General features: G+C 38.6%; 1 protein-coding gene across 1 annotated transcript in view; it reads right to left on the bottom strand.

The window, feature by feature from the left end:
* The window catches only part of LOC136132225 (nesprin-1-like), a 144321-nt gene that overhangs the window by 33784 nt on the left and 83153 nt on the right, over window positions 1–27384 (bottom strand). The window contains exons 25-37 of the mRNA XM_065889127.1: window positions 25286–25450; window positions 24220–24387; window positions 22319–22489; window positions 21178–21318; window positions 17144–17304; window positions 15015–15165; window positions 11698–11925; window positions 11230–11328; window positions 9132–9319; window positions 8614–8737; window positions 6190–6356; window positions 3545–3698; window positions 1159–1787 (exon numbers count right to left, since the gene is read on the bottom strand). Of these exons, the coding sequence (XP_065745199.1) occupies window positions 1159–1787; window positions 3545–3698; window positions 6190–6356; window positions 8614–8737; window positions 9132–9319; window positions 11230–11328; window positions 11698–11925; window positions 15015–15165; window positions 17144–17304; window positions 21178–21318; window positions 22319–22489; window positions 24220–24387; window positions 25286–25450 (2546 nt within the window). The remainder of the gene's footprint in view (window positions 1–1158; window positions 1788–3544; window positions 3699–6189; window positions 6357–8613; window positions 8738–9131; window positions 9320–11229; window positions 11329–11697; window positions 11926–15014; window positions 15166–17143; window positions 17305–21177; window positions 21319–22318; window positions 22490–24219; window positions 24388–25285; window positions 25451–27384) is intronic.

Genomic DNA, 27384 nt, shown 5'->3' with positions numbered 1-27384 from the left:
CATTTTTCCTTCCCAAATTTTATTCCCTTTTGTAAATTTATTGCTAAGCTAGTCAGATAGCTTATTGCCCACGAGGCATATAACCTCAGGAGTCATTATCACCTAACCAAAGCCTTAGCTTGATGTTTGATTCTAGTTAAAAGGAAGCAAATGGCAATGACTGTGGCAGGGTCAATATAATCTTTATCAATTACGGGTGCCTTAGCATGAACGCATTTCTGCTGCTTCTTTGCCCCCTGAAAAATGCAACAGAAAGCGATGTTGAGAAGATGAGTGGGGAGAAGTTCTACTGAGAAGGAAAAAGAAGGTTGAAAAGACCGCTATAGTAAAAAATTACTTCTCAAATTTACTGCGGAAAAATAACTTTGACCCCCTAGCTTCTCTGTTAATCTCACCTGACAAAACCCCGACGTTGCTTAAACCCACTTCTCTGCATCCTCCACACTTCTAAGCAAACAGGTAAAAGTAGTGGGGGAGAACCACTTTGCCAGGCTGTTTGGTTCCCCTTCAAGTGAATGAATACAAATCTCAAATGGCAGCTTATCACTTACCAAGCACCAGAGGCGTCATTCCCATTTTTCCCTACGTTTTCTCCCCACAACTTCCTGTCACTCACTCTCAACTAAGGACCTCACTCCAGTCCTTTCTGAGAGGCTAGAAGCCACCGGGAAAAATTACCTCATATTTTACCACCAGAAATACAAATCTACTTCACTTTCTTTCTCCTCTGCCTTTCATTCTTGTTACAGAAGACGAGTCCCTTCTTCTATCAGTTAAAAACTGATTAAAAATAGATGATATGATCAATATACTCTATGGTAAATAGAGTGGCTTATATATACCTCTTAGGAAAGTCCTTAAGGAAAACAAGGAAATTTTAGTACTTCTTAAGTGTTAAAACAGTCACTAATTTTACCCTCAAAATATTTTTTTTTGGCCATGAGGCATGCGGGATCTCAGTTCCCCGACCAGGGATCGAACCCGTGCCCCTGGAGTGGAAGTACAGAGTCCTAATCACTGGACCGCCAGGGAAGTCCCCTCAAAATATTTTTTAAATAAGTAGCTAAATCTGGTACTATTATAGTTTTGCGCAAGAGTTCATTCCAGACCAAATAAAAAGTACACGAGACAACCGGCTTCCACGCAGTTTCCATTCACCTCTGTTGAAGCGCTTGGCGGGTTAGTTCTTTCAGCTGCTCTCTGTCAGTCCTTTCTTCGATGTCCTCAATGCTTTTTAGCAACTCCTCTTTCTGCTCTTGGAAGGCTTTCTTCAATACCGCCAGGGCGTCTGCCTCACTCTGCTTGGTTCCCAGAAGGTTCTGGATCCTCTCTAATTCAAAGCAGAGATGATCAGCTGTAGTTCTGCAGGAAGTCCTCGGCTCAGAACTTCCACTTTTGAGATGGTATTGGGCTTTGGTAAGAAGGCCATCGAGACTGATGGCAGTAGCTTCTAATGTTTTCACATCTCGGATAGCAGCCTTGAGGTCCCTTTCTAGTAAGTCAGACTGTTTCTTATTCATACTGTGGGTTGCTTCCACTGTTTGCCTCAGCCGGTGGAGAACCTCTGACAGAGAGGCATGGCCCTGCAGGAATTCTGCCAAGTGGGAGAGGGCAAGTTGCCGCCTCTCCACGACCTGGCTGGCCTCCTCAAACAGCTGGTAGCAGTCCTCCGCTTTGCCCTGGAGGAGGTGGAGGTCCTCAGCGCGGCCCAGAGCACCCAGCTTCGCTAGGTGACCCTGCAGACTCTGCAGTTCTCCCTTTTTGCTCTCTACTTCTGCCGCATGGTCCTGGAAGAGGACAGAGTTAGTTATTGATTCCCCAGATACACTGTTTTACCGACACAGATATCGTCAGGATTTGTGATGTCAAGATACATTTTAAATGCAATGGATGGCATAAAGGTCAACTATGGCGAATCTTGTAGAAACATTTTTTAAATTTCTTTTGTTTTGCTTTATCTCCATATTTCACATAAAGCATAACTCTCATTTGGAACTAATTCATTCCATGGAAAATAATTTCTTTGTGGATAGAAATAGCGAAAAGAAATTATAGATATATATAATTATATACATATGTGTGTGTATACAGACATCATACCTATATGTATATATCTTTTAAAATCTTCCAAATATTCGATTTCTTTTAACGATACATATGCCTACAATATAACTAAAATATATATAGAATTAGTTCTATTTTAGAATTAATTAATTTTAATTTAGAATTATTAATATATGGAATTAGCTCTATTATATATAATGCATGTTATATATTTACATTGTAAATATTATAACAATATATTTATATACAAATTATAGTATTTATATATTAGAGCTAAGCTCTATTATATACAATACATATATTTATATCTTACATATAATAACTTATTTATATACAAATTACAATATTTATGTATATATTAGAGCTAATTTCAACAGTTTGCAGGGAAGGAGTGCAAGCAACAGATCAACATTAACACCTGTTCAGAGGTAGTGAATAAGGCAGGTAGAAACCTGCACAAGTTTTAGCTGCCTTCTTTTTAAACAGATGTAGATTAACCAGGGTGAGCCTGTTGTATAGGAAATTTGGCTAGCTGTCAATAAATCTGGCTTAAAATCCAGCAGAGATGTTCCAACGATCTCAGCATGGTTCCCATTAAAGACGAGTCATCGTCTGTCTTGATCTTGACCACAGTGGCCTAAATATTCTCCTCAGCTTGACTACTAAACTTTTGAGGACTTCTTTGAGCATTTACGTTAGAAAATTTACAAATCCGCTGTCTGCCCCTCTGCGGTATAAATTTTTTTAAAACCTCTGGCCAGCTTTACAACTCAGAATATCTTTCTCAAGGACAGGGGAGCCATCCCTTTGAAATGTAAGTCATTAAGTAAGACAGTATCCCTGACTCCTAACAGGAATATATGAGGAAGTACTTTTCCTTTGGGTAAAACTAATTAGCAAACCCAGCACAGAGTCAGCACTCAATAAATATTAAGTGTTTTATTATTAAATATTGTTATAAGCTTACTATGTAGCTTATCTCCGACTATTCCAATGCTTGATGGTCAGTATCTGATTTTTTAAATGTTTTATTTTTTGATGCCTGGATAGATATTATGTATAAATTATAAATAAGGAAAATAAATCATAAATTTTAAATAACTTTCAGGCTAAAGAGTAATTCAGAAAAACTCTATCATTAAAGCATTGGAATTCAGTAGTAGTTTTCAGCATTGGAACAAAGCAAACGAAGCTAAAAAAAGGAACATTCTTATCACTTCACCCTACAAATCATTTGCTCCACTTTGAAGGAACAGTGTCTTAAGGTGGTTGCCTGTTTTAACTGAAGTAGCTTTATCTGTTTAATTTGTCTGTATAACACATTGCCTGGACCCATATGCTCAATTATTAAAACGTTTGCATATTAGTAAGAAGTTAAATTGCTGTCAAGTGTTTTTTTTTGTTTAATGCTGCATCCCTTCATAATTCAAGAGCTCTCTCTTATAAATAAATTCTTCAGTCTTAAAAGAATGCACTTTACCTTGTGTCGCCTACGAGCTGCTTGATGGTCCATTATGCTTATCTCAGAAGTCATCTGTAATTCATTGAGGAACAGCTTAATCCAGACAGAAAAGGAAAGCAGCAGTTCATCAAATTGCTGGTGTTCAGCGACCACAGACTGAAGAAAGTTAATCCTACATACAGAAAGGTGTTGAAGTTAAAATGCCCCACAGCTGGACAGAATGATGATACGTTTTTTGGGATAAGCTTAACCAAGGGCAAAAGCAGTGTTGTCATACACGGACAGACCAGAACTCTTGGTGTTTTCTACTTCTCACACCCCGCTTCTCTCACACTTTTCCTGTCCCAGTTAATGTGACCACCATCCACCCAGATGGTCCCACGAGTCACCCTTCATCCCTCCATTTCTTTACCACCACATCTGCTCTACGCTGATCCTGTCAGCACCCCCATCACGGTACGTTCTGTGCTCTTCTCTCCGCTTCTACATGCTGGTCTGACTCTCTTCATCTGCCGCCTTGCCTCCGACTGCTGCCACATTGGCCTCCTTCCTGCCACCGTGGCCTCCCTTCAATCCACGTTGTAGGTAGAAGCCAGAAATGACCTTAATGTAATCAGAACATTCTCTGCCAAGCTTAGACACGGGGGCAATTTCCTGTTGCACACAGGAAGGCAAAACTCCAAAACTCCTTACTGTGGCCTACGAAGGATCTCACGTAATCAACTCCTGTGCCCTCATCTGATACAGCGAGGCCTCACACTGCCACTCATCTCTGTTTCCCCAATATCCCAGCTCACTACTGTCTTAGAGACTTTTGGCTCTCCCTGCCTGTATCCTTTGCCCCCAAAGTACCATGAATCTGCTTCCTACACAGCATCCGGATCTTAATAGATGTTACGTCCCCTGAGATGTGGCTTGGCCACCCAATCTACGGTCCCTGACATATAACCCTATTTTGTTGTTTTCATATTACTGAACACCACCGGAAACAGTCTTGTTCATTCATTTGATTAATGATACATTTATCCTCTTCCTCACTGAATAAGAGATTGGACTTTACTTGCTTTGCTTACTGCTATATCCTTAGTACCAAGAAAGGTGCCTGGGATACGGTCAGGGATCAATCACTGCTTGTGTAATAAATTAGATGGATAAACAATAGGTGATCTAAGGTCAGAGTCCAAAGCTGGCATTAAGAATAATACCTTAATCAAATATTAATATTTGTTACAATGGCTCATATCCAAAGTTCAACTTTTTAAATAGACTTTCATGTTTTAATCCTTACAAAACCTTCTACACATTATCTTTACAAGCATATACTATATTTTTAATGCTTTTATACATTTGTATCATTTTAAAACCCTTTACTTACCCTCTGGGAGACAGGCAGAAGGCAGATCCTCCTCTATTTTACAAAAAATAACTCATCTTTCAAGAGTCTGGCACCAAAACCTTTTGTCAGCCTTTCATGAACCCATTCAAATGTCCTTTCTTTTTGTTCCCATAATACCCTGTGCTCACCTCTCATTGGATTTCTTGTTATTCTCATGCTGATCTCTAAAACAGTTGAGGTCAGGTTTTATTTACTTTTATGGTTTCAATTTCTGATATGGTGCCTTGTACTCAACAGATACCCAATAAACATTTGCTAATTGACTAAATGAATGAATAGACAATGGAACAAATACAAGTTCCACGGAGGTGAAGAGCAGAACTCTCTTTACTGTTGCGATAACCCCAACACTCATTGTACTCACGTGCAGTACTCACTGTAAAAACTCAGTAAATATTTGCTGAATAAATAAATTAAAATTTGACTAGAAAGGTTAAATGCCTTATTCAAGATTACATGGACAATCAATACCAATTTAAGTCAAAAACTTGTTTTCTGGCATCTTAGAAAGGAATAAATGTCAATTGTTAATCATCTAGTCAATTGACACTTAATTTTTTTTTAATTTTTTGTTAATCATCTAGTCAATCGACACTTAATTTTTTTTGTCTCCTTTTAATATAATAATTTCCCTGCTCTCTACAAAAATATATATAGGAATGAAATGGAAAAAAAATACATATCCTTTGTTGAGAAATAACACGTGAGGCAAAATTTTAATTACCTTTCTTCTCCTGTACGTAAACAGCTTGGGCAATAATAATACAAACCCGAGTAATCCTCTGCTCTTCAATATTGTTCAGCTAATTGGATCATTTGCCCAGATTGCAAGACTAAAATTTTGAATTGAGGTTCATTAGAAATACTAATTATTAAGCACTCTGATTTTTTTTTTTTTTTTTTTTTTTTGCAGTACGCGGGCCTCTCACTGTTGTGGCTTCTCCTGTTGCGGAGCACAGACTCCGGACGCGCAGGCTCAGCGGCCATGGCTCACGGGCCTAGCCGCTCCGTGGCATGTGGGATCTTCCCGGACCGGGGCACGAACCCGTGTCCCCTGCATTGGCAGGCAGACTCTCAACCACTGCGCCACCAGGGAAGCCCAAGCACTCTGATTTTTAAAATGACGAATAAAGTAGTTTTCTTCCCTTCTATAATTATGCCCTGAATAATTGGGTTAAATAAAGTAAACAAAGCTAGGCTTTCTTAATTTATATGCTCACCATTTAAAAAAATGAACAATACTAGAAGCTTTTTTTTGAAACCAAACCTTTTGCTAATTATCTGAGGCAGATCTCTCCATCTCTCATCCAGATGCTCCAAATGTAGTTTCATCATTTTCACATCATCTTTGGAGGCCACTGAGAATAGGGATTCCTTTAGTTGCAATAGGTTGCTGTAGTTTGAGGCCTGAGATACAATTTCATTTTGCAGCCCCTGAGAAAAAACAGAATGGATTACAGATCTCATCCCAATGAGACTGACCAGGAAGGACCACGTGACACAGGTGGTTGCTGTCCAAAGGCTTTGTGTTCTTGCAAAACGGAGGTCACTGGGACCAGGCTAAAAACGGTTTTTATCCCTTGGTTTAGAAATGGATCCACTTAACCTCTAATGCAACATTAAAAATGCTTCTGAAACCTGAATTCGTTTCCCAGTGCCTGGGTTATATTAAGTTAGGCAAATTTAGAAGCTGTAGAATTTCTTTCAGAATAAAGAAACTGAGTAGGTGAAAAGAATCAAAGAAAAACTGTTGCTGAAGAAAAACAAAGCATATCTAACAATGACAGAGGTACAATTCTAGGTACTGGGAACACAGTGTGTCTCTCTGTTTAAAGACTACATTAGGCCAAACCAGGGAACTTAAAGGGTCTTCATTTTACTTTCGTGCAACAGAACTACTCATTTTTAAATCAGGCAATGAATCTCTTAGGTGATGAGAGTGGTGCATAAAAGCTGTGGTTCCTACCTAATAAGAGATAACAGATAAGCACTGTATAGACAGTTGTAGCATGGCACATAGTTGATGCTTGTCAAAATGTCTTCTTTCCCCTCCCTAGTGAGGCCACATGTGTGACACAAGCAAAATTGCTACAGGTATCAGAGGGAGGAGTACACAGCCTATGGACAACAGGAAAGACCTCAGAGGAGAACCAGGACTTACGCTGAGCGGGATGAAGACACAGGCCAGGAGGTGGGAATGTACAAGGAATGTTCAGACCATGGTAGGGAGGCAGCTTGGCTGACACAGTACCTGGATGGGGGCCAATCTTGGTCCTCTAATTTGTATAGCACTGTTTTCCACACAGAGACACGTACTTATTTACTTACTGATTTACTTATTTATTTATGGCTGCTTTGAGTCTGTTGCTGCGTGTGGGCTTTCTCTACTTGCGGCGAGCGGGGGCTACTCTTCGTTGCAGCGCGCGGGCTTCTCATTGCAGTGGCTTCTCTTGTTGCAGAGCATGGGCTCTAGGTGCGCGAGCTTCCACAGTTGTGGCTCACGGGCTCTAGAGCACAGGCTCAGTAGTTGTGGCACACGGGCTTAACTGCTCCGCGGCATGTGGGATCTTCCTGGACCAGGGCTCGAACCCGTCTCCCCTGCATTGGCAGGCGGATTCTTAACCACTGCACCACCAGGGAAGTCCAGGAATACAGTTTTATATGGGCAGATATCTTTGTATCATTTTTAAGAAAAGGAGCTATGACTTCCCTTCTTAGAACAGCCCACAATGCATTTATAAGAAGATAAACACTGGATTGTGGACTGAGGGTTGCCCTTTATCCTCAGGCAGGACAGTCACTGGAGGTTTCTGAGCAGGGACTTTTTGGGAGATTAATGCAGAACATTGGTGTTTGATAGACTAGAAAGGCAGGAGAACCAAGAGTGTGAGAAACCCTCAAAGTCAAGGTAGGAGAACATCTGAAGATGGGGGGATAGGATCAGATGCTACAGACATGCTCTGATGGAGTTTTTAGAGAAGCAGTTATGAAAACTAAAAGAACTAGTTTCCTCTTAAACATTTTGTCAAAGGTGATGGGAGAAAGTTGGGGTGTAAATCTGCTACACAATAAGTATCTTTTGTGAAGCAATATTGCCTGTTGAATTTTCTGGCACAGATAGCATCGCTTAAAGCAAGTCATTAATCTCCAGAAATCAGTAACGTTGTCTGCAGTTTCAGTAATACTCAAAGGTTATTTTAAGTATAAAAAGTTGGTTTCTTCAAGAATGTAATGAGCTAGTATTCTTTGTCTTTCCATCTTCTGCATCTGTGCTTATTCATTTTATGGCGTCTTGCTTGAAAATAATCATTACTGTGACTTTTTTATTATCCAAAATTCATACAAGTGCAAAAGTAGAAGGAATACAGCTATTACCCAACTTCAAAAATTATTCACTGATGGTCAACCTTGTTTCATCTATGCTTCTACCCATTTCTCCTTCAACTCCCCTGCCAATAATTTGCATTCAAGTGCCAGACATTATGTTACAGGATTTTCTAATACATCATGGAAACTTATCATCACAAAGTTCACCATGACTTTGTCTTTCAGGTCAGGGCTGCTCTTCTTTGCAGGATCATGAAACGAGAACAAGAAGTTAAGTTGCAGAAGGGATTTCGTACTTGATTTTGTTTTACAACGCAACCATAACAAAGAGCATTTCATTTTCCTCTCACTTCCTTGAACTTGCCTGTACTAATTGAAGTTCATTCTCCACCTTGACTCTGTCTGCAGAAATGTTGGCTTCTGGGGGACTGGCTATAGCTTCACATCGCTCTAACCAAGTCAAAAAGGTAGACAGTTCTTTCTCTAGCCTACACAAAGCAGAGATAAGAAACAAATTCATGCAAAATTATCATACTTGAAAACTTTTCTGAAGACGAGGGGTTCAACAGTAACCATTATAAATACCACAGTGTTTGTTGTCTTTTTCTAGACGTGAAGGTGGAAAAACCACTCCTTTCATGTTTGTGTATGAACTTGCACACGTGTTTAGATGTGTGCAATGTGTAAAGATACTCATACATCCCCTCCACAATCAGGGATCTTCATCTTATAATGAAGATCAATGTCTTCCCATGGTAGGCACATGAGTTGATGAGTTTTACGTGCGGGATGATCGTGTCCCATCACTTAAAGTCCAGAATTTCCTAGTTAGGAGCAGCTATTGAAACCCTGGCTGCCAAATGGAGAAGGAAGGCTGCTCACCTCTGCCAGTGGGTCAGCAGCTTCTCGAGCACAATCTGTCTCTCCTTAGTCTGACTCAGCAAACAGTCATAGTTCTGCTTCAGGGCCGCAGCCTCCTGGATGGAGGAGTCTCTGTGAGAGACCTTGCGGGCGCTGGCTGACAGGGCAGCCACCGTGCTGGTCAGTGATTCCAGGGCCTGACAGAGATCCTGATGTGAGAGCAAAAGAGTTCCATGAATGCATAGCATCAAGAAAGGAGACCTAAGTTTTTCTTTGAGACCCGTTATCACCAAACTTTTTTGCAAAGGCATAAGAAACAGCAATGGTACTAAAAAATGTCTCTGCCCATGATTTTCAGCAAAAAAAAGTCTCTGCCCATGATTTTCAGCGAGACATAGTGAAAGTGACAAGCAAGTTACTTCATAAATGCAGAAGTCAAAGTTGAGAATGGAGAGACTATTCCCCAAATAAGAATTTGTTGCTGTTTATCTGAATAATTACAACTTTCCCTTAAGGATTTAGATAATTTGTGAAAATTGTTATTCATGTTATACCAAATATATTTTAAAAAACCCTACTCCTAATTTATAAGAGCAACATGCTATAATTTTATTAAAAAAATATATGGGAAGTTATGGCTGACATAGCTGCCGTCAGGAATCCATGATAAGAACAATTAGGGAACCTGAGAATGTGGCAGGCACTGTGTTATGTACATTATATATATTATCTCATTTAATCTTCATAAGAACCATAAGAGGTATGTTCTTTCATTTGCCCCCATTTTACAGATCAGAAAATCAAGACAGAGAAAAATAACTTGCTTTAGGAAATCCAAATATTAGAAACATACCATATTATCCTCTCTGGTACTCAACTGTTAACTTAGTTGTCTATTAAAATAATTCTATCCAATCTAATTTTCCTACTTTTCCTCATTTGGGGGTTATTCTTTTTTTTTTTTTTTTTTTTTTTTAAATATTTACTTATTTGGTTGAGCCAGGTCTTAGTTGTGGTAGTGAGCTCCTTAGTTGTGGCATGCATATGGGATCTAGCTCCCTGGCCAGGGATCGAACCCGGGCCCCCTGCATTGGGAGCTCAGAGTCTTACCCACTGCGCCACCAGGGAAGTCCCTGGGGGTTATTCTTTTAAAAATTACATAAGTATCACAAGAATGCATTCTTATGATAAATATTCAAACAATGTAAATTCCACTTTCTCTTCCACTTGTGCTTTTGTCAACTGTTTGCTATTACTGTGGCCCCTTTCTCTGTATTTGTGTATGCACGCACACATAATAGAGATTATATATATATATATTTTTTCTGGTTTATTAATTAACACACTTCTTTTGAGTATTTCTTTGTGCATGATTCTCTTGCTTTGCTCCTTCCTCTGAATTCTTCCAGAGGCATCTATTGCTTTGCAAGATATCTCACAGTGGTTACCAGTTCAGGGACCAGATCAAAAAAGCTAGCCACTGGGGAAAAGATCAGTGAGGACATAATCTTTGCACATCTGAGTGTAGTGGGTTAGAATCTGAAATCTGCTCTGCAAATGTATACATATTTTTCGGCACATTTAATTTTTTATAATGTTGGCAAGAGGTAACGGGGCTTATTACAGCTATAATCTGAAAAAGTTACCTGTTCTAATTATGAGAGAGAAATATATCTTAAATGACTACTCTTTAAAATACATTTTTTTTTTTTTTTTTTGCTGTATGTGGGCCTCTCACTTTTGTGGCCTCTCCTGTTGCGGAGCACAGGCTCCGGACGCGCAGGCTCAGTGGCCATGGCTCACGGGCCCAGCCGCTCCACGGCATGTGGGATCTTCCCGGACCGGGGCACGAACCCGTGTCCCCTGCATCGGCAGGCGGACTCTCAACCACTGCGCCACCAGGGAAGCCCTAAAATACATTTTTAATGAAAACTTATTTGCACAGTTATATTTCTTGTGTTATATGAAGTGAATATGTTTGATCTATATTATTCCTCAAGTAACGTACAAGTTTTTTCAATTTTAACTCTAATAAAAATATTTACTGTTTTCCTTTCAAGCAGGAATTATCACATTTCGGAGTAGATAAATAAGAAGAAACGTTGAAACACGCTCTTACCATATGTTCTTGGAGAACTTTGTATGTTTCTGTAGCTGAAGAACATATCTTAATTGGATCAGCAAGTTTATCTTCAAATTCAGACAGAGTCTGCTGGATCTAAAACATTGGTAATATATAAAAATGATGATGGGGAAAACATACATCAAGATGTGCAAAAGAGCATGCCTATCTTTTTTGGATAACGTTCAGTGGGATGATAAAATCTATTTTAAAAAAAACCCAAATCAATGTGTTCCACTATCTGAAAGAAATATAATTAAGACTTAATACCTATCTGAACACAATATATAATGGCATTTTTATATTCCCTGAAAAAAGGTTACATATAAATTACAAACTCAGTCATCACTGACAACTTGGTAAACAACTGGCAAATTGTGTCTTTTCCTTATGCCATTATTTCTGGACAATTTATAAAATGCAATGTGAAATAGGTAACTTTAGCATGCAAGGACCAATTGTTACCTTTTTAAGATTCTCTTCAAACTTTTGCTGCTGAGATAAATGTCCCAGGATTGTTCCTTCCAGACTCTGTGCATGTTCTCGGAGTTCTTCCCAGTATCTTATTATCTGTGTTAACTTGGCTTTGATTCGAGCAGATTCTCCAGTGGTAATAAACTGAGCAAAAGACTGAGCTGCTTCTTCTAGTCCTGTAATGCTGCCGATCTTACTTTCTATTTCCTGAATCGTGACCTAATATTTAAAACAAGAAAAATGACAATGGAGGCTGAGCAAGGCTGCCTTCCTGAAATGATATAATCATCTGCAGAGAGAGAAAATCAGCAGAATTTTTCCTTAACTGACATTTCAACATACTTGCACCGTTAGAAAGCAGCTAGCTACAAACAAACACCATGTGTTTCCTGACCTCGTTTGGGGAGGATAGGTATGCAGACAATGTCTGAAAAATACACACTGGTGGTGGTCATACTCGCTGGATGTAGAATAAGGAGAAAAGGCCACCCCTACTCACAGTGAAGCAAGAACGTGTCCCTGGAACTCTTACAGTCTCTCTGAAGGTACAGAGAATTCTCTGCTTATCCTATGAGTCAAGAGTTTTGACCAACTGGTCTGGGAGGTAGTATGTTCCCAAACTCATAGGAATGCTAATATTGGCATTCACTTAATCTTCCTAAAATGAAGCTGAGTATTTCATATTTTACCAACTAAAAGCTTTTCTGATTCTGCTCCCACCTAAACCCAGTCTTTTCATATTTATCACCTATACTTTATGCCAATGGTTTCCAAATTTGGAATACATTAGGGTCACCTGGCTCCAACCTCAGGGAGTCAGACTCACTGGGTCTCAGGCAGGGCCCACTTCGCAGCTCTGACAACTTCCCGGGTGATGCACTGTTGCTGACCCAGAAAATCCACTTGGGGAAGCACCGCTTTATTCACTAGCTGCAGACTCTATAGTAAGGAGCCTACAGACTATGACTTCCATTTGGGGCAGGAGGACATTTTACCTATGAGCCAACCCAAGAAAAGTACTGAAAGTGGGCACATGCGTGTGCGTGCGCGTGTGTTGGGGGGGCCTCTTATAAACAGAGGTTTATTTATTTATAAGAGAAGAAAACTGTTTCTCTGAGAAAAAGAGCCAACCAAACCATTCAATCAAAATAAAGCCAAAAATTCAGACAAGTCTCAGTTTCAAATAATTTAAATAGAAAATACTGTTACCCTAGAAAAAATAAATGTGTGACTTCTGTCTAGATGAGACAACAGAGTCAGAAATAACTTCTGTTTAGATAAGACTCTTGGAAATAGCTGGCATCAGATTAGTGCCAGTTACACATCAGCTGTTTGTTTTTATTTTTCATATTCATGACTATAGTGGTATTTGTTGTTTGAGCATTAATACAATCTTTCTTTGTTTTGCTGTTTTTTAAGATGATTTTTTTGGGAAAAATTACTCATAATTCAACAAATGTATTTTGAGTTTTTTATGTGCTAATAGCTGTTCTAGGTGCTTCCAACACCTCGGTGAAACCATCTTAGTTAAGATCAAAGTTCTTAGTTCTTAGAATACTATATGCCATTAACAAATTCATAGATGCAAACTATATAATTATATGGTTGGATTGTGGCAGAAAAAATTTCCAATCCACGAAGAGAAGATGGAAGATGAACCCAGTGTATGTTCTTACCATTTGTGAGTTATCAATTAGGAATAAGAAATTAGTCAATTTGGAATAGCATGTAATAAAGAACAAAAATGGGCTTATAGGTAAATATCTTCACAGCAACACTCAAATGCTTCATTAATTTTAATCCAGAGTTTGAAGTGAAAATACCATGACAAGTGTTAACGTATTTTGAGTATTTCCTATAATGTAATCTTCTGTTTGGAAATAGAAAGTGAACCTATGAGCCTCAACTCCACAGTACAATGTATTCAACTCTATCTTTGCTTATTTCTAGCAAATATATTTTTGCTGATACTCATATTCATTTTTAGATAGTTTTCAAAGTGCCATGTTGGAATATTAAAATGTATTTCAGCCTGATGGCATGGGAATCCACAACTGAATGTTTATATACTTAAAATACTTAATCATTTTGTTTCTTAAAAACAATGTGATGACATTTGATCACTGACATATTTCAGAAGTTCTGGAATTAAGGTTTAAGAAAATAGAAAAATGAATTCGAGAAAGGATAAACAAGTTAAAGGGTGTATGTCAAAAATTTTTGAAGGTTGAGACAAAACTATTTAAATGCGCTATTCTTCGTTTTCTTAGAATTAAACGGCAACTTTTAAGAACAGTTTTAAAGATTAAACATATTTCATTCTTTAATGGCTGGGCATCTGTTTTGCCTAGTATATCACACAAGACATAAGCTAGACAGAATACACCAGACTCCATGTATCCCTGACTGCAGAAGATGTGTGACAAGCAATCTGCACAGCTTGCAATCTTAGCTAAACAATATTGCATCCTCCCACTGTGCACATGGCAGTGACTTGTTCTGAGTCGTAATGTGAAACCTTCCCTCACCTTGGTATTTATTTTACTATATTTAATCGAATGAAATGGCAAAGGGTTTTCCCACTCCAAAAAAACTGAGCTGAGTTAGAAAAAGAAGCGGTTGAATTGTGAAAATGTGTTGTGTAAAAATAGCATAAAAGAAAGAGAAACGAACATTCAGAATTCATTTCTTTCAGCCCATTTTTTTTCTTAAGCCACTTGAATGGAATGGACGATGACAGTCTATGTACTTGGTTATTTTAGAACTGGAGGATAACATATCAGAGCGGCTCAGTCCATGCCCCCAAGGGCATCATAAATGCCAGCATTAGATCGATGGAATCTGATTGCTTCACGTGAAGAAAGTAATTTCTCCAACCCCTCCTTGTGGCTGGTGAGGGTAAATGCCACCAATACTTGAGCTAGACATTTAGAATAGTTCTTAAAAATAAGGTTGTAGATGATGAACACATTTCATGGCGCATAAATCCATCAACAGGGCACTCTGATGGGGTTAATTCAAAATCAAGGAAAAGAATAATGTAACCATAAAAACATTTTAATGATATCGCACACAATAATGACTTTGAATGCATAAGCCAGACAATATTAATACATAATTCCATCTATTAAGCGTTGCCCAGTATCAGTCAAGACCTTTTAGCTCAGCATTTTGTGTGAATTTAATTTTAATAGAGTCACATAGCAACGATAGATTTTTTCTGGGGACAAATAGCATTTGATGAAATGTAAGAAAGGCGCTCTTAAAACCTAGACATGGATTATAAATGTAACTTGTGAGCAGGTCACCTTAATTTGGTTGATTTGTGTGTCCATGGCAGATGACGAAGTTTCCAAGTCACTGAGTTCTTTTTCTTTCTCAGTTATCCAGACGGACAGGGTCTCAAAATTAGTGCCAAAATGATTCCACTTGTTTTTCACCATTTCCATGGTTTTAATACTAAAATTAACCAAATTAAGTAAATAAAATGCAGTATCTTAATAGAGAAAAACAATACATTTTCCTTTCAATCACCAGGTGAAGAGATAGTGAAGACATCTGTGACCACATCAAAGCTGAAACTATTAGAACAGGGGGGAAAAAATGCACATTTGATCTGAGTTAGTCCTCAAGTATTCCTGTCTCTTCTGAGAATGAGGTAGCACTAAGCTATGTTATGGATGGAACTGTGCTTTGAACAAAATATTGCTGGGTCCAAAGGGTTTGAATCCAGGCATAATCTTGTTAAACGGTGCACGCGGACAGCAGTTGCCAGACTTATTTTAGTAAACTTCTCACCTAGATTCCAGTGCACACAGTTTTTTTAACAGTCCTACTTTTGTCAACGTGGCCCTTTGGCTCTTAGAGGAGAGATACTGCAGTGATGCTTTATACTCAGAGATCTTTATAAAATACATCTTTATGAAGCCAGATAAAGCTTGCAATCGGAATCCCACGCTGCCGTGCAGGAACTGCTTCTGTTATTAGAGTGGAGGCTGCCATCTATTATCTATAACAATTTCAGCTATTCTTAGATGTCTGTATGATCGATCTTGATTCTAACAGACTTTATCAATTCTTGTACATGAGCACCCTAACTGCTTTTAGACAACTTGGGACTTATTTGTAATAAATCTAGTGAATAAAATTTCAACTATAGGTTCCCAGTTTGTATTAGTTACGCACATATAGCCATGTGACAGTTATGCATATATAACCAGGTGATTATGGCTTTCAGTTTAGAAAAAGACTGGGAAACTAAGAGTATATCATTGAACTGTTAAGTCCTTGGGTTAAAAAAAAAAAGAAGGAATTTCCCTGTTTACCAAAAGGCACTTGAAGACATCAAGGAAAATACAATGGCATCATTGATTGTCAAATTCAATAATACTGCAGCCTCAAATGTACACCCTGGATGAGTCTACGCTCTCATCAGTACAGTTAATTCAAGCTATATTATACTTCAATTTTTTTAATGAAATAAAGATTCAAGTGGATATTTCTAATGGAAGTAACTTCCTTTCTAATAAACTCTAAGTTTTACTATTTCTACCTTGATAGATAATATTTAAAGGTTTAAGTCACAATTTACTTGAAATAAATTATTTAATAAATTTTAAAGTTTAGACAAAGGTACAACATTAATTATAAGGTGTTAATAGTATTAAAAACGAATTTTACATTTTAATACTCATCTAGAAATTATGTCCTATACCTTAAAAACAATACATGTTGGTGAGCTGCCACCAAATAATCTTTAAAATAGAACCATTCAGCCATATTATTTTGAGGAACACTGGTCGTATGTTTATCCCCTCCAAATTTTTGTGTGTGTCTATCTTGTACATAACAGGATACCATAGGCCAAACTATTTTCTTTCTTTTTAGATATTTAAACACTAAATGTTTAAAAATAAAATATATTTTTGAAATTAATTTTTGGAAATAGTATACAATCGGTGACAATTTGAACACTGAGGCACCGTAAGCAAGCTCTGTGAGCTCCTTGGAGTTGGAGATGCTTGGTCTATGCCATATGTATTTAGGCCTAGAATCTACACAACCAAAAATCTACCCTTCCCTCTAACTGGTGACAGCAGAATAATACAGTAAAAAAATTATCTTAAATATTGGTTCTTTTTTGAGATTCCCTTCTCCAGTGTACAAAGGCCACTGAAATTTTATAGATATGGCTTTCTCATGAACAGAATCAGTTTACGATGCAAAAACCACATCACTTATATTTTTCTGCTCTGTTACACATGTTGGATTCTCTATTGGTGATATTGTCTTTTGAATTGTAAGTTGCTTCCTCAAAACATGCTGAAATACACGGACACTTGGAGATTTTAAAAGAATGTTTTGAATACAATATACAGGGAAGAGTGTATGAAACTTTATCTCAGAGAAGAAAGTTTAGGACTTGTCAAGCACATACTCTTCTTCAAGTGTGTCTTCTAATCTTTTGACTTGCTCTTGGATTGACTTGGCCTGCCGTTGAAACAGCTGCTTATTCTTGGGCCCAAGTGGGATCTCTGAAGCTTCCTTCACAAGATTCTCAGCCTGGACTGCAATACCTTCTGTTCGTTTAGAAAACTCCTAAAAAAGATACTATAATTGTTAGAACAGCATCTTCTATTAAGCTCTGCCCTCAAAGAAACTGCACATACTGTAGTCTCCCCCAGAATAGATGGATAGATAAATAGATAGATTCAAACATATAAGAATGTTGGCATATAATATTCTTAGCAATAAAACAGACTTTTTTCATCATGGCCAAAATAGACACTTTGTTAAATTATTTTCATTTTATATAAGTGAAACCACAACCAGACCTTCATAGTTGGAGAACTACTTTCATAGTTATCCAACAATTCTCAAAAAACCGTGTACTCCATTGTCTCCCGGTTTGGGTTTTTTGTTTAGAATTCTGAGCCACATTACAGTAATTAACTTGTCTACACATATGTTAGTTTATTACAGGCCAGTTGGGCAATGATCATTAGTGATTTTTTTTTCAGTCATGAAGATAACAGATTTCTAGGCCAGTGAATATAAATACTTGTTTATTTAATTGAAGGATATCTTAGTCAACACAGAGTATCACTGATCTTTAAAAAAACATTTTGTTAACTAGTTCTCTGAAAAGAGCTATAAACTGATCTTAATGCTGTTAAATCTTGTTTACTATATATCCATATACTACACGAGGGAAAGAAGATAAGTTATGAACTACTCAAACCTGGACTAGGGTTCTGGATTTGCTACTTACTAGTTGTTCGTCTTTGGCAAATTACTTTTCAGGCTCTTTCACATAAAACGCAGATAGTAATACTTTTCTCAAAAGTTTACTGTTAACATTTCATTAGCAATTTCATTTTTAAGTGCCCGGCACTCTGGCATACCTATTATCATTTTTTTTTTTACTACCTTCACATAAAATTGAGGATAAAATGGTTTATAAAGTTCACACACTGATTTTCAATAACAGTGAATCACCTTAATTCAAAAATTAATTTCATATATTTGAGGCACTGGTAAATTTTAGTTATCTCAACTTTGTCAGGTAAATATATTGAATACTGAATTAGAAAAGGTAAACCCAGAGACAATCCTGAGTGGGAAAAAAGTAACTTAGGGTCTCATTTCTTCTCCTGGATTATATCAGAGGAGCTTCAAATTTTGATCATAAACTGCTCTCTCCTAAATAAGTAGTGTAAATAATTTTTAAAAGTCAGACTCCTGATAGCCACCTTTTCCTACAGAGCCTCTCTCAAAATCATTCCATAACACCATATAAGATAGTTACTACATAATACTACTTCATCTTCATGTTTGAAAGATTTAACGTCCTCATAGAAAGATCAACATTACTTCAGAGAAGTACCCTGCAATTTGAAAGAATGAGAATGAGTAAGTACATCTTCCTTATGGTTGAGAGATTTGTAATATCCTAAAATACAGTGTGTACTAATGTCACAACATTAAATTCTGTGGTTAGAAGCATCTACTATCACTATATGTGAACTTACTGTCATTGTAGATTCAATTGTGAAATCTGTGAATCACAGCAGAACCCCATGAATAAAATAAGAAGCATAAAAGTGTTTTTTCCCCCTAGTGTTTCCCTGAACCCAGGAAAACACATGGAGAAAGTAGAGTTATGTTTGAAAATGCTTATATACACTCAATCTGAGAGCCTTTTGTGGGAGCTACGTATGGGGAAAGCACAATGCAGAGGAATCCGAAGAACAGAATGACGTTGATAAAAACCAAATTAAACAAAACTAGAATAATGTTGTAAGGCTTTATCTCTATGTCCTAAGAAGACATATGAGTGGCAGCAGGGTGCAGCTGGAAAGAATGGACTGTGGCATCAGACAGGTCTAGAGTTGAAACTTGGCTCTGACCTTCACACACAAACTAGCTGTGGGACCTTGAGTCACACCACTCTCTGAATTTTCATCTCATCAGTAAAGCCATACTGTGAAGATTAAACACGATATTGCTATAAACACACACTGGCAGACAGAAAGCCCTCAAGTTCCTCACCACAACTACTCAAGGGTTACAACAGGCATGAAGGCTATATTAACAATGTCAAGGAAGCAGAGAAACAGAGAACGATTATTCCAGATGACGTATGCTTGTGCAGCAGTGTGTATCAGCAATTAGTGAAGTAACTCAGTTTTTCCATGAAAATATAATATGGAGGCTGAGGTTATGAGCTCTAGACTCAGATCTCTTGGGTTTGCATCCCAGCCTCACCAGTTAGTAATCCTGAGATCTTGGATACATTCAGTAACAACTTTGTACCTTATATTTCCTCATTTATACCACATGATTAATAATGGTAATAATCTCTAAGGATTAATAATTAATTAATTAATTAATAATCTCTAAGGATTATTTTGGTGATTAAAGAAGATGACAAACATCAAATGATTAGATCAGCAAATGGTGTATGTTCAATAATTGTTAGCTCACATCATTAAATCAATCCCAAAGCATGCAAGGTTATTGGCTAAGGAGAATTTTAAAAACAAGACAAAAAGACCACATTTGTTTCATCTATAGCTGGCAAACCAATTCAAAGCAGCTGGAGCTGCAGGGTATCAGAGACTCTGGATGGAACCCAGGAGGAAGACCCATGTGATAATTCACACAATATATGTGCTTGTATTTATAAAAGATACCTGATACATTTTAATATGTAAAATAATTAAAATTAAAAATAAATAATTTCTATTTAAATGGCTGATGAAAATCAGACAGAATTGTAAGATTCTGTGGCCTTGTAAAACTTCAAACTCCTCAGTGAGTTAATAACAGGAGAAATAGTGACAAATTTACAGTACAAGAGACACAGAAGCCTTCTACTGGTGAGAAAACGGAAGCACAGGGGTTTCCTTGCTAAAGGTTATGAAAGGATGGATGTAAGAACGTTCTTTCTTATACACTGACAAACACACTTCTACACTAATTCAGTCTTTCTATAAACCCAAAACATATGCAGTAGGAACCAAAGGGGCCTGTACAACTCTAAATGATTCACACAAATTTACTGGTCTGCTCTGAGTGTCCAAGGTGTTTGAGCTTACAGGGTTGAGCTTACCAAGCACACCTACTAAATATTATCTCCTGGATGTCCCACTGGACGTCAAACTCAAAATGTTCAAAACGCAGTTGTTCATCTTCCCCCATTAACAACTACTCCAATTTCCTGTCTCGCTCCCATTGTCTCCGTCAGGCTCAGAACCTTGGGTATTATGCTTTTTTCCCTCCCTTTGTCTCTTTTACATCTGTCCCAATATCTCCATTGCCATCTCCATTACCCTAATTCATGTTCCTATTCATGTACGCATGCAATAACTTTATAACTAGAACCCATGACTCCAGACTTCTATGCTTTCAATGTTCTACACCTGCTTAAGAAACTCATCTCCCTAAAGGACAGCTCTGCTCACGTGACTCTCCTTCTTACGAACCTCTAGTGGTTCCACGTAGCCTAGAGAGTAACGCTTTAGGTCTTCAAGAGTCTTTGTGATGTGGCCCAACTTTCCTTTACAACTTCACTCCCCTTTTCTGCTTTATAGCAGAGAATCCCCATTTCTCACACTTTTATACTTCATGGCGTTTCCCATTACAGGAATGCTGGTTTTCTGCCCCAAACTCTGCTTTTCTATGTCTTACCTGCCCTTCGAGTTTCAGTTCAAAATATCACTGACTTCAGAAAGATGTTTTAGAAATTTATCCAACTATTAGGAAACTATTTCCCACTTTAATGAAAACATCTTGATGTTTCAATCTTATTTATAGTTTCATTCCCCAGAGCAACTTGACCAATGTGTTGAAGAGTGACTCATAAGTAAACAATAAAAATTGATTAAATAATTATAATAAGTAATGAAATGAAACAGTTTTTCTTGGGAATAATGGGTACCAAGGGACTACGTGGTCTTGCCAATATACCTTTGTCTGTTCCAATTCTGAAGATAAGCTTTCCAAACTGCTAAAACTCAAGAAGCGCTCGTGGCTGGAACCTGTTTGAAAAAGGTATCTGACCACTGTCTCTTTGTTTGTTTCAAATCTCTCCCATTTTCTTAATGTGACCTAAATTAGAAAAAATAAATAACATATGATGTTATGAATTATCAGAATGTATCACAAAATATTGTCACATTTCCATCCATTTGTCAGGCTATTAACTTCCAGTTAACTTTCAGTTCAAATGTCAAACAATTACACAGAATAAAAATGATTTTAATGTCTTCTATAAGAATTCCCCTTTTGACTCTCAATTCATCTACCAAAAGAGGATGTATGGCCTAAGAGTCTGAGTTTTATTTATCTTCTGTAAAGTCCTATGAATCTTAGGATATTACTTAACTGTAGATAAGGGACAAAAGAAAGAAACCCTCCCAATGTCTCTCAAAAAAAAAAAAAGGAAGGATGAAAGAGAGAGAGAGAAGGAAGTACAGCAGGCGGTGAGCAGGGGGAAATAAAAAAATCCAAGAACTTTTTTAAGTTAATGTGTTAAGGACACAATAAACCATAAAGGTGTGACTGCTGGACTGTCCAGAAAAGTGAAATAATCCAACATCAATTTCTGGATTCAGACAAGTGTGGATTAAAATCATGGCTTTACGGGACTTCCCTGGTGGAGCAGTGGTTGAGGGTCCGCCTGCCGATGCAGGGGACAGGGGTTTGTGCCCCGGTCCGGGAGGATCCCACATGCCGTGGAGCGGCTGGGCCCGTGAGCCATGGCCGCTGAGCCTGCGCGTCCGGAGCCTGTGCTCCGCAACGGGAGAGGCCACAACAGTGAGAGGCCCGCGTCCCGTAAAAAAAAAAAAAAAATCTTGGCCACTGCTCAGTGATTTCAGGGAAACTCCTCTCTTTGTTTTTAAGCATCCACACTTGGAAAATGTGCTAATTACAGTACCTATCTCACAAGGCTGATGCTGTGATTAAAAGAGATAACTCATGAAAGTGTTTAATGGAATGCGGGCGCCTCAGAGGTGGGAACAATAAACCTTTGTTCCTGCTAGTAGGACATGTGTAACCTGTGACCCAGAAGTTAATACAGGCCATGACGTAACTTCCGGTCTCCTACCTGGATGCGGCGCTCCTGCTTCTCCCGGCTGTGCTCCACGTTGTCCAGGGTGCTCTCTAGCTTCTGCAGCTCCTCTTGGACTCGGCCAGGCAGCCCACCTTCTCCCTGCCGAGCCTGTGCCATCTGCCGCTGCACATCCCTCTTCTTTGCATTGATCATCTTTGTCTTTTGCTGGAAGCATTTGTTCAACAGATGGATAGAAATATTAACTGTCTAAGCACCCAGGCAGGGACATAAACACCCACACTTTAATAGTTACGGAAAGGTACAATCTCCCGCAGCAGGGGCCCAAACTGCATTTTAAACTTAGGATGAATAGTTAAGATGGTAATGAAAGCTCTATAGTAATCAAAGATGGGCATCATTTATAAATATTTTATGTTTTTAATGGGAAACAGCATAATTAATTTGGCCAGAGTGTTTTAATTGTGTGCTAATTTAGATAACATTTAGTATTTCGTGCAATACTACAGATGGAATTTGGCAGAACAATTCATTTGACATAATTCTCCTTAAAGAACTATATTCTGCCTAAAAACACGAAGTCCCAACTCCAATTTTTTAAAATCATCCATGCTGTAAAAATGCTAATTTGAAGAGATTTAATTCCAGGGTATATTCAGAATGATTAATAGTCTGAGATATTTGGGGAAAGATATGTTTTAAAATAAACTTTTTATTGAAGTATAATGTACACACAGAATGGTACACAAATCTCAAAACACAGCTTATGAATTTTCACAAAGTAAACACACCCATATAGCCAAGCACCTGGTCCAAGAAATGTGAAGAGTTTTTAAATATTAATGTAAATATCTATAATCTCATATTTCTCTGATTTAAAGTAAATTGAAACCCAAACAACACTTATAGTGATTGAGAACAATGTAACACTAAGCGTTATTTTCTTTTGGACTCACAGCCTTTTTATAATTACTAAGTAAATCTATAAAGCCTAAAGGCTGCTGTTTTATATATACTTTTTTTTTTTTTTTTTTTTTTTTGCTGTACACGGGCCTCTCACTGCTGTGGCCTCTCCCGTTGCGGAGCACAGGCTCCGGACGCTCAGGCCAAGCGGCCATGGCTCACGGGCCCAGCCGCTCCGCGGCATGTGGGATCTTCCCAGACCGGGGCACGAACCCGTGTCCCCTGCATCGGCAGGCGGACTCTCAACCACTGCGCCACCAGGGAAGCCCTATATATACTTTTAATGCAACTTCCATTTTGATATATTATTACATATAAAATTAGCTAACATTTTCTTATATATTAGGTTAGCTAAAATTCTGTCATTAGATTAATTTGAAAATCATACTTCCACTTATGTTGAGTTTGACAAGTAAAGCTGATTAAAATTGTTAATTATCAATATATGTACCAGAATTTCTTTAGTTCCGGTTCTAATCCTTTGTAGGGGCACACTCTTCAGAAAGGACTGGTACTTCATGTTAATTTATAATTTCCCAAACCAGGATGTATTCAAAGTTGTAAACTGAAGAGCAAAGATTGCAACATAATAAAAGAATAGCGATCTCAAATATGAAGTAGTTTGTTTATGCTTTCCTTCTCTGTTATGAAAAGGACAATTTAGCAGTTTAGCAAAGGACAATTTTATGAAGGTTTTCATAGCAAAATCGACTTTTCTTCCACAATATTCCTCAAACTTTTTGGTATCATCAAATCGCTCTGGCTGAGAATTTATCTTGCCAAGATGTTCTAAAATATTTAGTGTTTAATAGAGCGGACAGAAGCGCCAAGTTTTTTTAACTATTCATCTGAGTTGCCTCCCAAGCTCCCCATCTTCCCCCCTCCAGTCAGTGGACAGACTTACTCTCCATCTCTCTGGTTCTCAGTAACTAAACAACTTTGCATAAATGCACTGAAGTAAACAGGCATCCTACCTGGTGATGAAAGAGTAGTTGCTGTGCTTCAAACAAATTTTCAGTGTCCAAGATCTTCTCGGCTTCTTCCTGGACTTCCTTAGAGCCAGTCATTAACCCTTCAAGGGAACTTTTGACTATTTCTTTGTACCGGACACAGTCTCCAAAGTTGGTTAACATCTTTTCAACCTAGATTTTCAGGAAAAATCAATCGATCAAACTGTTAGATTAGGGACATCTAATTTTCTATAGAGAATTTCAGATCTTTCAGAATCAGGGAACTTTGTCATCCAAGTGATCATTTTTTCCATGCTAGTTTATAAATGATTTCAAGAAATCCTGATAACTATTTATTATACTTTACATTCTTACATTATCTTCCCATGTACAAACTCATCAGATTCGTAAGACAACCTGGTCAGTAAAAATATTCTTTCAAGGGTAGACGTGGCCCTACTAGAAATGGAGTAGATGGTTTTGTATAATCTACCAAGGACTATAAACATTGAAATGTATATCAAGTTTAAAATGAGTAGATCTTGCCTGAAAGAGACTTTACTGGCCTGCGGACTCAACATGAATATTTTATTATTACTAGCTATCAGTTATTTACTCTGTTCCAGGCACTGCACTAAATCATTGCATTCAATTCTTGACACCACCTTTTGTGGTAAGTATTTTTAGCCCTGTTTTACAAGTACGTAAATCAAGGTCCAGAGATGTTAAATGACAAGCTCATGGTTACATAGGAAATGGGGTATCAGAGTTAAGCTCTAGAACTGGGCTCGTTTGACTCTCAAGTCTGGGTTCTTAACCTTAAACTGACCGTGAAAGAATGCTTTTAGTAAGAGTCAAAGTGTGGATCTATAAGCTTTGTACTTTAAATACAGACAGTTAACCTGAACTAACATCCAATAACGTCACAGACCATAGAGCAAACATCCTGCCCATCTTCCCCACCAATCTTCAGATACATAAGTATCTGAGCTATTTTGTTTATAAAATTACTTGTTACACTGCAACCCAAAGGAACCTTCCAGATTCTTCACCCCGAGCTGTCCATTTAGAGGATGAGTAAATGCTTTACCTCTGACAACAAAGTCCCAAGGGCCTTGAAGGAACTAGATAATTTTGCCAGCTCATCTCCTTGCTTTTGGGCTTCATTCTCAGAAGAGACTTCAATCAAAATTTTAAGCCTGGATTTCAGCCAGCTGAGAGTCTCGCCTTTTTTGGTAACACCATTTCTGATCTCCTGGAATGAAAGAACACCTTTGATGAACAAAATACAACTGTGAATCATAACTTTCCAGCAAGAAAGTACTCAACCTAAGAAGGTTTGTAAGGTGGAGGTACGAGAGCCAGGCATTCACTCTCCAAGAGAATGCCTGCACATTTCACTTTTTGTTCACATCTTTAACAAGGTCTACAAGTGCTAGAAAGAAATGTTTCCCCAACTCCAATACCCAATGTGTAGAATCAGTACTCACTGTGCCAAAAAATTACCTCCATAATTAGATGTCTACATATTTCCTTGATCACAACAAAGATGCTTCTAAAAGTACTATAGAAGAATATGTGAAATTGGGAATTATATACTTTGTCACCTTATTTTTGGTGAGCTGGAAGGAACGTAGTTTTTGAAGAAAAAAAAAAAGAAAGAGCCCTTTTTTAAATTAGTGGATTTCTCTTGTTGTTGAAGAATTTACTTGTTGAATATTATAATAGATGCCCTAAAGATTTATTTTAACTTCATTAACTCATATTTTATGCCTCATTTTGGTTAATTTTTGGAAGTCAATACCCTAGACAGAAAGAAGCACAGACAGGAGCTCAGCTGTAATCCAGGAAGGGAGAGCTGACTGGCCAAGACGATGCCAGAAAGACTCCGGGCCTCAGCCCTTGTAAGTCTAGGGACCAGGGCAATGGTGATTGGGGCAGCCTCTCCCTCCTACACCAGCTTTGGGTAGATGAGAGCTGTGGGCCTCCAACCGCTACAAGAGGGTCTTACAGGGCAAATGCATATGGAGGAAAATTGCTGGTTTTAGAAGCAAGTGATTTCTTCATTCTAAGATGTGAATTGTTTTGGTACTATAACAGCAACCAATAGCAAATATAAATATGCTTCTACAGGTGTAGCATGGTATCGCTGAGTACCTTTAGCATTTAAGGGGATTATAAATTTAATAGGGAAAAATGGAAATCAGAGGATAGGAACAGCAAGGAAATAAATTCTCATTAACAGCAACTCTGTGACTCGCAAGGGTGCAAAATGCTGAAAGATAAAGAATGTTCACCATAGCATGTGTTTACAAAACCAAGAGCCAAGCCAAGAGGGAGAGGATTGCTGTGTGCCATTCACAGAATGCAAACTGGGTTCAGGCCTGAGGTTCTGCTGCCCTGGCTGGGTTCGGGCCTGAGGTTCTGCTGCCCTGGCTGGGTTCGGGCCTGAGGTTCTGCTGCCCTGGCTGGGTTCGGGCCTGAGGTTCTGCTGCCCTGGCTGGGTTCGGGCCTGAGGTTCTGCTGCCCTGGCTGGGTTCGGGCCTGAGGTTCTGCTGCCCTGGCTGGGTTTATCAGGCCTGAGGTTCTGCTGCCCTGGCTGGGTTCGGGCCTGAGGTTCTGCTGCCCTGGCTGGGTTTGGGCCTGAGGTTCTGCTGCCCTGGCTGGGTTTATCAGGCCTGAGGTTCTGCTGCCCTGGCTGGGTTCGGGCCTGAGGTTCTGCTGCCCTGGCTGGGTTCGGGCCTGAGGTTCTGCTGCCCTGGCTGGGTTCGGGCCTGAGGTTCTGCTGCCCTGGCTGGGTTCGGGCCTGAGGTTCTGCTGCCCTGGCTGGGTTTATCAGGCCTGAGGTTCTGCTGCCCTGGCTGGGTTCGGGCCTGAGGTTCTGCTGCCCTGGCTGGGTTCGGGCCTGAGGTTCTGCTGCCCTGGCTGGGTTTGGGCCTGAGGTTCTGCTGCCCTGGCTGGGTTTATCACACGGTACTCATGCTCACAGAGGCTGACCCAATCCAGGCTGAAAGTGACATAGAAATGATGCTTGGAGACCTTGCCCAATTCCCTGATTTTCTATAACCTGTCTTTTGAGTAGCTGAAAATGTATTAAAAACCTATAGGGTTCTTGTTTTCTATGACAGTTCTTAAATCTCTGCTGTGTTGTACACCCATGCATGCAATTTTCCTCTCAGGATTCCCCAT

The sequence above is a fragment of the Phocoena phocoena genome, chromosome 12 (assembly GCF_963924675.1).
Source record: "Phocoena phocoena chromosome 12, mPhoPho1.1, whole genome shotgun sequence".
In the NCBI taxonomy this organism is placed as follows: domain Eukaryota; kingdom Metazoa; phylum Chordata; class Mammalia; order Artiodactyla; family Phocoenidae; genus Phocoena; species Phocoena phocoena.
The sequence above is the reverse complement of the archived record's forward strand: the minus strand, read 5'-3'. Positions and strand labels throughout refer to the sequence as shown.